General features: G+C 38.0%; 2 protein-coding genes across 2 annotated transcripts; one reads left to right on the top strand and one right to left on the bottom strand.

The window, feature by feature from the left end:
- Positions 1-3,009: 3,009 nt before the first annotated feature.
- Positions 3,010-5,337, bottom strand: LOC127100164 (uncharacterized). Its single transcript, XM_051037427.1, has one exon. It carries the CDS (start codon positions 5,335-5,337, stop codon positions 3,010-3,012), a length of 2,328 nt encoding a protein of 775 aa, XP_050893384.1.
- A 7,144-nt stretch (positions 5,338-12,481) lies between these two features.
- LOC127100148 (uncharacterized) lies at positions 12,482-13,544 on the top strand. The gene is made up of 2 exons (XM_051037425.1): positions 12,482-12,851; positions 12,955-13,544. The coding sequence occupies exons 1-2, from the start codon at positions 12,482-12,484 to the stop codon at positions 13,542-13,544; spliced, it is 960 nt and encodes a 319-aa protein (XP_050893382.1).
- Positions 13,545-13,896: the final 352 nt, after the last annotated feature.

The raw sequence follows: 13,896 nt of genomic DNA, 5'->3' as shown, positions 1-13,896 counted from the left end.
TCATCGGCTTCCTCAATCCCTTTATCCTACTACACATATTGGGAAGACTTGGGTTTTTAAATGTGATAATAATTTAAAGATAATGACATGAAAAGAGACTGGAACTCATTCTTGGGCGGTGCTACCTTTGCTTTTAAATATCCATACTCACAAGGGGGTTTGAGAGTGATTCTTCAATTTTCTCGTCATTTTCCTATTAGAATTGGGTTCGTAACTGATGATGGTGTAATGATATCATACTTAGAGCTACATGATTCATACGGCGAGGGATCAGCATGGTGGTCGTCACCTGCAGAAGCTAGTTGAGGAAGGGTCTATCAACGGTGAATGAATTGTGTTTAATAATGTTACTGATAACACTGTTAACCTGATGATGATTCCTTTTGGGAAAATATCTTGTTCAGAAGTTGCTGGAGTTTTTGTAGGGAAGATCAAAGGTTGCAAAATAGTTCAAATGTTATGCCTCTTGAATGGTTAAGACAAACAAGTCAATCAGAACCGAATCATAATGAAAACCTGATGTTTCTGAATTGGTTAACAGGGAAGATAACCATCTAGCTCATCAGTTATTATCAAAGAATGGAATGACTTACATACAATTATGACAAGATTGTATAAAACTGATAATTCACATAATGAAAGCGAAGTCGGCAAATTATCTGCTAATCACGACGTAGAACCTCCTCCAAATATTGTTCTCTGCATCTCAAGCCACACCAATTCTGCAGCAATTGGACCGCAGTGTAACAACACACTCGACTTTAGTCTTGGCACCAAAGTGTCTATGACTTCTTCCAGTCGCCGCAACCCAAAATTCAGGTTGGAGTGTTTCTGCTACCACCTGAAACCGGTAAAGGAACTCAAGTTTAAACTCATAATGGTAAGCTTGCAATGTATGTTATAAGCAATAAAGATTTTGATCCAACCATATGCTTATTCGGGCTATTGAAGCAAGTCAAAACTCAGACCAATACTAACCTGATACGAGCAGAAAGGCCAAACTGCATAGGTTTCTTTTAAATCCTTGTGCTTATAGTGAAACAAGAGTATCCTTGGTGAAAATTCTGATGGACTTGCTAATGCTTGATGTGAGAAAGCCTGTCAGTTCTGCTAGTACTTTTGAGCCACTGTTAGATTGTATGGTCATCAGAGCAACATAATGTACTCACCTCCTCAATCTTTTGATGGAGTCCCCCCATTGCTCTCACGACAAATACTTGAAACTCTCACTTATCTTGCTCGTAATTATCCATATGTGGCAAAAATGTTGCTTCAGCTTAGGCTCCATCGTCCTGCAACAATCCACCAAAATCATGTCAAAACAATTACACGATCTCGCGCCAGGGCCAGTTTAATTCATGAACCAACCATTGCGCTTGTAGATCTCAGCTAAAAAACTCAACACAGTGTGATATTTTCCCTGCAATAACGGTTTAGCTCAAATCAACAACACATCACAAATCAAAAATTCCAAAAAAAAGAGCGCATATTCTATGTTGTCCAAATTCATCAAGTAATTTACAGTAGTTAGTTTACCTGTTACCAACGGTAAAAGATTGAGTAGAATGGAGGGGGACCACAAGCTGGGATGAGGACAAAATTTCCAAACGTCTTCCATACGAACGCGCTCCATTACTCGAGTTTTTGCTTCAAATGCCCTACTATTGAATTTTTTTACCCAATATGCCCCGGTCTGAAAATTATTTCCCAATCTACCCCCTTTTCCAGTTAGGGCTCGTCACTTGAAGTGACGAGGGGATGAAGAAGGATTTTACGCAGTGTGGGCTCGTCACTTGAAGTGACGAGGACATGAAGATGGATTTTTTTTTAATATTTTATTAAATACTAATAATAATTAATATAATTGATTTTTAATTATTAATTCTATATTTAATTAATATAATTGATTTAATTAAAAATAATAATAATTTTTTTATAAAAAAATATTTAAAATAAATAGTAAATAATTATAGTTTTTCATGATAATAAAAAAATTGTGATATTATTATTTTTGAAATATTAATAATAAAAATGATTAATTTTTAGAATATTAATAATAGAAATAATTGGTGTCTTATATATTAATAATAAAATTGTTATTTTTCCCTCCAAAATGTCAATCATTTTTTGGGTATGATATCTTTCCCGCCAAAATGTTTTTGTGTTTGTACTGTCTCGGCCAATGATTTGCCGAGTATTCAATTATTATTTTTTGTATAAATAGCAGAACTTGTAGAAATGTAACTCAGACCACCAAATCCTTTCTTTAGTTCAAAATGTCTGTTTGTGGTCTTGTATTTTATGGACACGGTGAAAAAATGAGTGTTTGCCTTGATCCGCAATGGAATTTCAGAACACTGATTTCTGCCATCCACACTGGCTTCCGACAGTTGGGCGGGCGTCGTATGAAGGTGAGGAAAGTAGAGTATCGTTGTCCATACATAACGTTGACTGATGCAAGCCCCGATGGTACGTACATGTATTACCTGGATCGTATAGAAAATGATGAAGATGTCCAGTGTATATTTTCGGCACATAGTGGTGAGGTTAATAGAGGAGTTGAAGGTTCACTTGTGTTGGTTGTTGTTGTTGATTAGTTTTTTAATTACCACTTGTGTTGGTTGTTGTTGTTGTTTAGTTAATGTGGTCTTACTTTGTAACCATAACCATTTGATTAACAAATGTATTTCATAAATGTTTGTTCCCAAAAGACATTAGAAATACACAATGGTTTATATATATTACGTGCATAGTAGTTAATAAATAAATAAAAAAACATAGTCATCTGAACGGATATTTAAAACAACAACATAATCATCTGGAAGGTCGTTGGGATGGTCCTGCAACATTAGGACATTTCCTACGAATGTGTCCTATTTCACGACAAATTCGACACCTTCTCTTCTCCTTCTCAACGTCGTCCATCTCGATTCTAATCCTGGTGCTGTTTGGGCGCCCTTTCTTCCTCCTTCTCATAGAGTCATCGTGGCAAAGAGTAAATCCTTCATATTATGGCCAATTCTCCTCTTGGGGAAGTCCTAGGAAACTCTCCTGATAGACCTTGAAGACGTTAAGAATTTTGAAGACGTCTGAAATGTGAATGGAATAGTCCTGGCGTATGCTCGAACATGCTGCGATTACATGGGAGCAAGGTAAGTGAAATGCCTGAAATTTCCCACAATCAGAGTGTTGTTTCCTCAGATCAACGCTGAACGTTCCGGTTGGTCGACCGTCGTTATGATTAATCTTCTCTTGGACCATGAAATAAAATCTCTCTCGGTCGAACTGCATGACGTTATGCGTGTTAGCTTTGATGACTTCCTCAGCCATCCCCTTGTTGCAGTTATCAGTGAAAACCTGCCCAGAGGCTAACATTTTTGTCCACTGATGGCCTCTTCTACCAAATAGTGATCCTAAACGATAGTACGTAGATTTGACCAATGCAGTGATTGGAAGGTTCCGGGTTTCTTTCAACACCGCGTTCATTGCTTCTGCTAGGTTAGTTGTCATGTGACCCCAGCGTTGCCCTCCGTCAAATGCCCTTGCCCACTTCTCGCGAGGGATGTTGTCTATCCATGATAAAGCGTCGTTGTTTGTTCTTAGGATTTCCCCACGATAGTAGTTAAACGTTGCCTCTGTTAACGCATAACCCATGTTAACAACTATTTTCCGCAGATCCTTGTCTTTAATCTCCCGCATGAAGTTTTGCACGATATGTCTAATGCAATAGACGTGTGATGAAGGAGGAAACTGCCATCCATTTTCCGGGTTGTTGTATGCACTCTTTATTGATTCATGCCTGTCTGATATTAGGCATAGATTTGCTTGGGGGGTAACATGCATTCTCAAATTCTTAAGAAAGAAACTCCAGGCTTCCTTTGTCTCACTTTCAACCAATGCGAACGCTATCAGAAATATGTTCCCGTTCCCATCCTGTGCCACAGCCATCAGCAGAGTCCCCCTGTACTTGCCATACAACCAAGTTCCATCAACCTGCACAATTGGTTTACAATACGCGAAGTCACGTATACATGGTCTAAACGCCCAAAACAGACGATGAAATATCCTTTGGTCACCCAAGTATGAATCATCATTTGAAATCACAGGTATGGTTTGTAATTCTATAATGGTACCTGGTAGATATGTTTTCATTACTAGTATCCACTGCGGAAGATCGTTGTAAGATGTCTCCCAATTTCCATAGAGCGACTCAACCGCCTTACACTTTGCAATCCATGCCTTTTTGTATGATATGATATACCGGTATTTCTCAACAACATGAGCAATGATAACCTTCACCTTAAGAGACGCGTCCCGATTTACAAGCTCCATTATGCTCTTGCTAATCATTTCTGAATTGAGTTTTGTATGGTCTTGTGACATGGAAGTGGTTGTGCACGTATGAGGCCCACTAGACTTACCAACTCTCCACCTTGAGTTGCCCTTGCGCAAAGAGACCCTGCATTTGAAATTGCATGTTGAATTTCTACATTTGATGACAAAACGTACATTGTCAGATTTAACCACAGAAAAATCTAGACTACATTTTATATGCCATTGTTGCAACGCCAGAAGACACTCTTCCTTATCTTCATACTCTATGCCCTCCTCTATTTCGTCAAAGTTGTGAGTTGGTATGAAACTGCCGAAAACGGAGATTGGTTCGGCATCATCCAAACTTATGTTTTGCATGTGCGCAGGTGGGTTGTACAAACTAATTGGTTGCGCTCTTAGTGAAACGGCCGGTGTGTCGAATATGTCCTCATTGCCATCGTCATCGCTAACACCGAATAGATCTTCAAATCGAACCTCCTCAAGATCATCCTCACTATTCTCGCCCACCTCTTCATTTGGTATGAAAGGTTCATTATTTTGAGTCGGCTCTTCGTCAATGGCTTGACTCATTCCATAGTCGTGTGACTGTACAGATTGCGTTGGATAACCGTGATTTTCGTTGTGAGACGGTTGTTCCTCAACATTGTCACTCGGTTGTTCTTCAAGATTATCGACTAGACGAACATATATCTCAATGCTGGGTAATTGAGATAATGTTACATGACATTGAAACATCGACCTGACATCTTCGTCGGTCTTAATCGGTGTCATTATGTGAAAGACGGTATTATCATCTCCATTAAATAATGGTTGACGATAAATGATGTCTTCAACATAACGTTGCAACTTCTTTTCAATACGGTCTTTTAAATGATGAAAGTCGGAGTTGATGTGGATTTTGAACATAGTTAAATTCGTATTGAAAAATGAGAATCCCTCACCTGAATCTGTGAAAAGTGACCCTTCGGAATGGATAGAAACAATTAAATTTCTTTGAGCCATGGATGTGTAATATTGATTTAGTGTGAATATAAATGAGGATTTGATTTGGTGTGAATATAAATGAGGATTTGATTTGGTGAATATAAATGAGGAAGTAGTAGTATTTATAGGAAATATGAATTTGAATTGATGTGAATATAAAACAATATCCAAATCACATGCTAATTTTAAGTTAAATAGAGGAGAGAGACGGAGGGAAACGCGTGTGGAAATTGGCATGTGATAGCTTGTCACTTGGATTGACGAGACAAAACCCTAGACATAAAGCGCTCGTCACTTCATTTGACGAGGCAACAAAGAGGACAAATCACCTCGCCATTCCATTTGACGAGGCCTCAAAGAAGTAGGTACAACTCGTCAATCAAAGTGACGAGCCATAGGTGCAGGAAATTGGCATTGTGTTTTCCCTTCAGCGTGGGAATCTCATGCTACAGGGAATCCTTACAATTTTTTTTTTGCATGCATGACATGCAATGCAATGTCTAATCCTCTACTATTCAAACTTTTACCAAATTTTTTTATTATAATTTTACCACTATAAATAATCAATACTTCTACACTTCTTACTCATCATCTACCTACAATTTCTATTTCACACATTCTTACCCTCTTCAAATATTTACTCTCTTCAATTTCTACACTTCCTTTCAAGATGTCTTTCCTATGGATGGGCGAATCACACCGTGGGACGGCGACAAACATCGCCGAATACGTAAGTCTCATTCAAATTTACCGTTTTTATTATCGTTTTTTATTATCGTTTTTTATTTCCGTTCTTTATTAGACCAAATATTCATTACTGTTATTTATTTTAATTTCAACAAGATGGAAAATTTCGGGTTCATTCGCATTCATATATTCAACCAAGTGCGGGTATAATACCGTACTTTGAGCTAGCAGGTTTTGCGAATGTGGCAAAAATTGCAAGTCTAAAAGTAGACTCTAAACTCATTGTGGCATTGTTAGAGAGATGGAGACCGGAGACACATACATTTCATTTACCAACCGGTGAATGTACCATCACATTAGAGGATGTGAGTATGTTATTTGGTCTCCAAATCCATGGAAAAGCTGTCAATGGGCCAACAAAGGTAACTAATGACGTTTACATGGAAAATTTGGGCATCGAACCAACCGCCTCGGATAAAAATGGGGCTTCTGTCAAATTTGTTTGGCTAGAAGCAGTATTAACGCAACTCAAAAATAACCCTAACCCGTCCGAGGCAGAAAATATTTTACATGCAAAAATTTATATTTTACTTTTAATTGCTACTTTTTTAATGCCAGATAAAAGTCACAATTTGTTGCATTCTTCTTGGTTACCTTTAGTAGGAGACCTTGAAAAATGTAATTCATACAGTTGGGGTTCTGCTTGTTTGGCTACACTATATAGACATATGTGCAAGGCGGCCCATAGAGGAGTAAAGAGCATAGGAGGATGTGTGGTATTACTAACTGTATGGGCATTCACACGCATACCCTTGATAGCCCCAGTTAGTAACGAGGTTCCATCATTTCCTTATGCATTAAGGTAACGATTTTCATTTAAATGCAATTTATATTTATCAAAATTATTTATACGTCACTTAAACGTTTTTTTAATATGCAAGATGGTGCAAACGAGGTATGAATTATCGAACTAATCCTCGACATCATTTACAAGGGTACCGTGTTGCAATAGAACACATGGAAGAAAAAGATGTAAGAATGATTAATTATAATATTTAACTTATTTAAATTTATTTTATACATTCTAATATTAATTATAATATTAAAGTTATTTAAATTTATTGTATACATTCTAATATTAATTATAATATTAAAGTTATTTATTTTATACATTCTAATAGTTATATTTCTTTTAACAGTTTATTTGGAGGCCGTACATACAATATCCAGTGCCTGATTATAATGATAGCCGAGTCTGGAGTGCAACAACATATATCATATGTTTCTATACCGTTGAGATGCATCAGACAGATCGAGTCAAACTCCAATTTGGATTTGAACAACAAATACCGTCTCCGCCAAGATGTCTAAGTGAACACCATAACATGACTATGGTCAAAGCTTGGGACACGCATTGGCAAGATTTAAATAAAGAAGAGCTGAAAGAATGGAAAAGAAGAAGGCATTTGGTGTTACAAGGAAACTCGGTAATTGGTGAGTCTAAGCCGGGTAGAGAATACATGAATTGGTTTTTATCAATTCCTTTTATGCACGTTGCTCCGACACAATTTTTGGATGATCCCCGTCAACGTGTAGCTTCCTCAACCCAACACACAACCCAACACACAACATCACCCCCACAACAACATAACCAACCATCATCCTCAGCTCAACAAACATACCAACACATCCAGACCACCCAACAACACACCATTTATTCCACCTCAACCCAACACCATAATCCCCAAACTCCATTCCCTCCAACAAACTACTTTTACAACCAACACTATCAACAACAAACCAACCTACGCTCACCCATACAATACACTCCAATTCCTCAACCCAACTTTGAATACTCAAACCCTCATTCTCAACCCCAACCTTCTAACACCACATACGCACATCCCACTCCCACATACAACCCTGATGATGTGTATTATCCTCCTATCCAACACACCCCACCCGAAACCTACACACAAACCACGCATTCACTACCCAACTATGACCTCACCGATGACCATTTAATGAGTATGCCTTCTTTTGGCGTTCAAGAACTCGACGTTATGGATATGCCTCCTAACACATCACAACAATATCAAAGTCAACAACAACAACAAAACGCCCTTGATGAATTGTCTTCCGACTCATCTCCGTCTCCCGTAAGACAAAGACAAGAAGACTTGGGCAAGGGAAAACGCAAAAAAGTTGGCACAAGATGTGGAACAGGCGGTCACTATAGATAAAATGTATTGCTTCCATTATATCAATAAAATGTATTTCCTCCATTGTAATTCTTAAAAAAACCAATTATTTCTATTATTAATATTCTAAAAATTAATCATTTTTATTATTAATATTTCAAAAATAATAATATCACAATTTTTTTATTATCATGAAAAACTATAATTATTTACTATTTATTTTAAATATTTTTTTATAAATTTTTTTTTTTAATTAAATCAATTATATTAATTAAATATAGAATTAATAATTAAAAATCAATTATATTAATTATTATTAGTATTTAATAAAATATTAAAAAATAAAAAAAAATCCATCTTCATGTCCTCGTCACTTCAAGTGACGAGCCCACACTGCGTAAAATCCTTCTTCATCCCCTCGTCACTTCAAGTGACGAGCCCTAACTGAAAAAGGGGGTAGATTGGGAAATAATTTTCAGACTGGGGCATATTGGGTAAAAAAAATCAATAGTAGGGCAAGGCAGGAAAAAACTCCCATTACTCAGAAAGAGCTAACAACAAAAGAAAGAGAGGAATTGTGGTTCAGATATAAGAAGGAAGAAAATCAACAAATTGAGAAAACCCTAACAAAAATTAAGAAGGAGGAAAGTCTAAAGAACCCTAGACCTTTTTTTCACCGCCGTTGGACGAAGCTCATACCAGAGGCAAGGAAGGCGAGTTTTGAGCGCACCGGTGGGAATCGATTGGCGAAAGAGTGAAAGGTTCAAGCGTCCGCCCCCAATCGTCGTTTGACCTCCTTGTAAACGGTTCTTTCTGTTGCTTTCTGGTCGGGTTTCATTTTCGTCGCCGACGTTCGTTGTTGTCGCGGTTATTCACTCTTGGATCTCCTCAAGTTGAGAAGGTTTGTTTTCTCTGAAAATAGTTTGGGTTTCGTTTAGGGAAGAGATTTGTTCATTTTACTATTCATTACAGATTCCTCTTTAAACATTATCCCTTGCATTTTATTTTATTTTTTCTTCATTTGAAATGATTGAAACCATTTATTGATTGCTCGTTTGCTGTGCCATTGGGACTCATGTGGCTTTCTATTACATCCACCTCTCATTAATGGCGCCAGTTGGTATTATTGTGAGAAGGCTCTCCGTTTACGTCACCCAACAACCATGCGGCTAGGGTGACCGTTGGGCTCTTGTCCTATTCCTTTTTCGTATTTTGGCCACTGCTTCGTGGGCTTTGGTCCAACTTAATCCATCGGCCCATAGTTGGCCTTTTTGTTTGTTCTTTTCCCTTGGAAGGTTGCGGTTGGTATTTAGGTTTTTGTGGGTTTTGGTTTGCCAGTGAGCAGCTTATGGCCTGGTGGGAATGGAGTTGGTTCATCTCTCTCTTAGTAGTGAGTTCAATACCCGTGTGTAGCATGTTTGGTTTTTGCTGCATTTAATTTTCTATGTTTATCTTCATGTTTATGTTTTACTCTCATTTCTCCGATACTCTTTATTTTTTAATGTTTACCCCCTTTTATTTATTTTAATTTCTAAAGCATCGATTTTAATTTATGGATTCAGATGCTCTTATGTTGTTTATCCATAATTATTTTATCGATATAGCGATAGAATTTCACCGCATTTTGATTTTTCGCACATGATCATCCAATGTTTGTCATGATGCATAAACCGGTTTTGAGCACATTACTTAGTTGTAATTTTCCCATCTTCACACCCTTGTAAGTCGATTTCTTTTAAGCATCGCCGCCAACATCACGCAGCTTACTCTTGGGCTTTCCTACAATGAGACGGTTCCCTTGCACCTACACTTATACACTGCATTGCTTGTTTGGTTAGGCCTGGTTTATTTGTTTTCATTATTTTGAATTCCCATTCGACAAGATGTATCCCCACTCCCATGACGTGTAATAATTTTACTGTCTTATTTCTTTATGGTTCGACTGTTTAGCTAGTCACTAACACAAGAATAAAATCAATTTCCTTTTTAAAAAAGGGATCGAAAATAAAAACTCGATCCAACGTCGATTATTTTCTCAATAAACAAATCCATCTATTTCTATTTATTCCTTTTCTTTCAAACCATGTCATTCAATTTTTCTCAATCGCTCATCAAATGCTTGATCCAACGTCAAGTCATTTTCATAACAAAAACTCAAAATATGTAATGCTTATCAAATACTTTTCAATAAAGATGGAAATGGAACGTGGTGGATACCACGCACTCCTGAGACTAGGGTTCGAAATGGATGTCTCGCCTATCTTAGCTCTCGCCATCATCCAAATCTATCTATTTTGTTTCTCTCAAACCTTCATTCAAATTTTTCTTAAAACGTCCATCAAATGCTTGATCCAACGTCAAGTCATTTTCATAATAAAACTCAAAAATACTTAATTCATATTTAACAGTTTTTGAATAAAGATGGAAATGGAACATGGTGGATACCATGCACTCCTGAGATTAAGATCGGAGGTGGATGCCTCGCCTATCTTAGCTCTCGCCATCGTCCAAATTGTCAATACGGTTTCTTCAGACCCTTTCTCAATTAAATTCAAAAACACTTAAATCTTGTTAAATACTTTTACAAATAAGATGGAAATGGAACATGGCAGATACCACACACTCCTGAGACTAGGATTCTAGATGGATATCTCGCCCATCCAAGCTCTCGCCATTACTCAAAACACATTCAAACCAATCAAACCTTTTCTCGCCACCGTGCGATTGACCCTTAAACCCTTTCTCAAACGAAAGGTGCTTTATTTCGAGACGATGAAAAGCACTGTTTCTCCACTTATTTTGGGTAGTCCAACAATGTTTTCGTCGATTGACACAAAGTAGCTTTCACTAAAATCGACCAACAAACAAACATTTTTCTACCTAGAACTACATCAGCCTTGAGTTCTCTATTGAGATACGTAGGAGCAGGATTTGTAAATCTTGTCAGGCCCATTAATAAAAAACTTAGGTTTAGTCTCCTTGATAAAAAATCCAAAAACATTCTTCTCTCTTCTATTTTTTCTTTCCCACCTAATAACTCAAGAAGCCTAACATTTCAAACTAACACTAACGCACACAACTAACCTAACGATTCCCGTTGAGTACAATGGACGTGAGGGGTGCTAATACCTTCCCCTTGCGTAACCGACTCCCGGGCCCTGAATTTGTTGTGACAACCATAATCATTGTCGTTTTTTTGGGTTTTATCGATATGTCCCCTTTCCTTTTTAGGAATAAATAAAGTTCGGTGGCGACTCTGTTCAGTCCATCATTACGAGCGTGCGATCGCGCTTCGCTAGGTCGTCTCTCATTTCTTTTCTGAGGTACGACAGATGGCGACTCTGCTGGGGAAGTAGTTCCCTAAGTGAGTCAAGCCTAGTTAGGACGTTTGTGTGCCTTTGTTTGTTTAAATTGTGTGGCTTTTCTTTATTGCTTTTATTATCTTTAATGTTATATTGATATATCTGTTGTATATTGGTTCCATTATGATGTTGGTATTTGGATGTTCTGATTGCAAAACCATGTGGGAAAGACTCTACACCCGAGTCAAGAGTGAAAAAACATAAGATAGGATGATGGTTGAGTAGTACAGACTCCCGAAGTGAATACTTCGTAAGAGTCGGTATGAGAAACTCACTTAGAGTAGATCCTTTTGCAAATATTGTCGCCCGAGGTGAATACTTCGTAAGCTTCAATACTTTAAAGGGGTCAGTGACTCTAAGAACCTTTTAGAACATTGAACCTTTGGCCAACTAGGAATGATGGTTGCATAGTATGGATTCCCGAAGTGAATACTTCATAAGAATAGGTACGAGAACCTCGCTTAGAATAAATTCTCTAGATGGAGTTGACGATCGGAAAGTATTTTCCGTAAGCGTCAAACACTCTTTTGAATCCATGACTCTAAGTACCCTGTCTAGAACCGAGTCGATGGTTGCATAGTATGGACTCCCGAGGTGAATACTTCGTAAGAGTCGATACGAGAACCTCACCCAGAATAGATTCCCTTGATGGAGTTGATAACCGGAAAGCATTTTCCATAAGCGTCAAACATTCTTGTGGATCAATGACTCTGGGGGTCCTTTGTAACAAAACCCTAGATCATACCCGGTGAGAAACCCATTTTGGAAAGCAATCAGATTTATCCATACCTCAGACCTTTGAACCTGTACCAAAAAAAGACATTGCATCCATTTATTCATTGCATACGCATAAAAAAGCAAAACTCTTAGTTTGTTTCGCATTATTTCAGGAATCCAAGACTTTTTATCAAAATGAATCTTGAGAGAAGAAGCACTTTTCAGTTCAAATACAAGAACGTGGACCTTGTAACACCAATCAAACTCAACAGCTTTGTGCAAGACTATGGAAGAATTCTGGACATCTTAAATAAGAAGATGGACATGATGATTGCGGTGACAATTGCTCAGTTCTATGATCCACCTCTACGTTGTTTCACATTCTCTGATTTCCGATTGGCTCCCACCTTGGAAGGGTTTGAGAGGATTATAGGCCGGAATTTGAAGGATCATAATCCATTTCCTAAGTTTGATGAAGGTATTCCTCCCAAGAGGATAGCTTTAGCTTTGGGTCTGGAGGTTTCTGAAGTCGTGGACAACTGGGATGTGAAGGGAGCTTTCAATGGTTTTTCTAGGAAGTTCTTCTAAGATCAAGCTAAAAAGATGGAAAAAGAGGGGAAATTAGAAACCTTTCTATGTTGTGTTAGCTATGTTGGTATATGGGATAGTTCTCTTACCAAATATTGACCATTTTGTGGACCACCTGGCGGTGAGAATCTTCCTCTCTGGTAACCCTGTACCGTTCCTCCTGGCAGACCTCCACTATGCTCTCCACGATCGTCATGAGAAGAAGGGAGGAACCATTTTATGTTGTGCGCAACTGTTCCATGTCTGGTTTAAATGTCATATGCCCGAAGAAGGCCCTTTTATCTCCAAGGAACTCAAGCCCTCTCAGAAGTTAGCTTCTCTCACCTCCAATCATGTTAAGTGGTATATTAGGGATTGGGAAATCGAGGATGTTATTGTCAGCGTTGGAGACTTCCCCAATGTACCTTTGATAGGAACCAAGGGCTGCATCAATTACAACCCCGTGTTATCTTTAAGGCAGCATGGTTACCCCATGAATGGCCCTCCAAAAGTTGAAGCTTTAGAGCCCTTCATCTTGCATAGTGCTAAAGAAGATCACCCCATGGTGAAGAAGATCAAGAGGTCATGGCAAGCAATTATCAGAAAGGGTAAAGAATTGGGTAAGAGAAATGTCATTGCTCGCGAGCCTTATACTTGTTGGGTGAGAGCGAGAGAGGGTTCGGATGGTTAAACTCCCTTTTCCATTTGATCCTGCTATCTATCCATTGGTCCCTGAGCCATAACCCATATTAAGCCTCCATCTGATGCAAGCCTCGGATCATGTTTAAATTCATCTTCTACTCTGTCTTGGTGTTAATTGTTATTTTGACCTTGTGTATGATGCTTTGCTTTGAGTTGATCAAGGGATATTTCATATGATACATGATAAGGCAAAGAAGACTACTAGCTATGGGAATTGCTTTCTTGGATGTGCTATATTTATTTGATGTCTTGATCTTCATAATGTCTAGATATTGTTAATTGCTTAATTAAAGACCAAAGGGAAAGTGGGTTTTCTATATGACATTCTTGTCTGTTGGATT

The sequence above is a fragment of the Lathyrus oleraceus genome, chromosome 1 (genome assembly GCF_024323335.1).
Source record: "Lathyrus oleraceus cultivar Zhongwan6 chromosome 1, CAAS_Psat_ZW6_1.0, whole genome shotgun sequence".
Classification (NCBI taxonomy): Eukaryota; Viridiplantae; Streptophyta; class Magnoliopsida; order Fabales; family Fabaceae; genus Lathyrus; species Lathyrus oleraceus.
The sequence above is the reverse complement of the archived record's forward strand: the minus strand, read 5'-3'. Positions and strand labels throughout refer to the sequence as shown.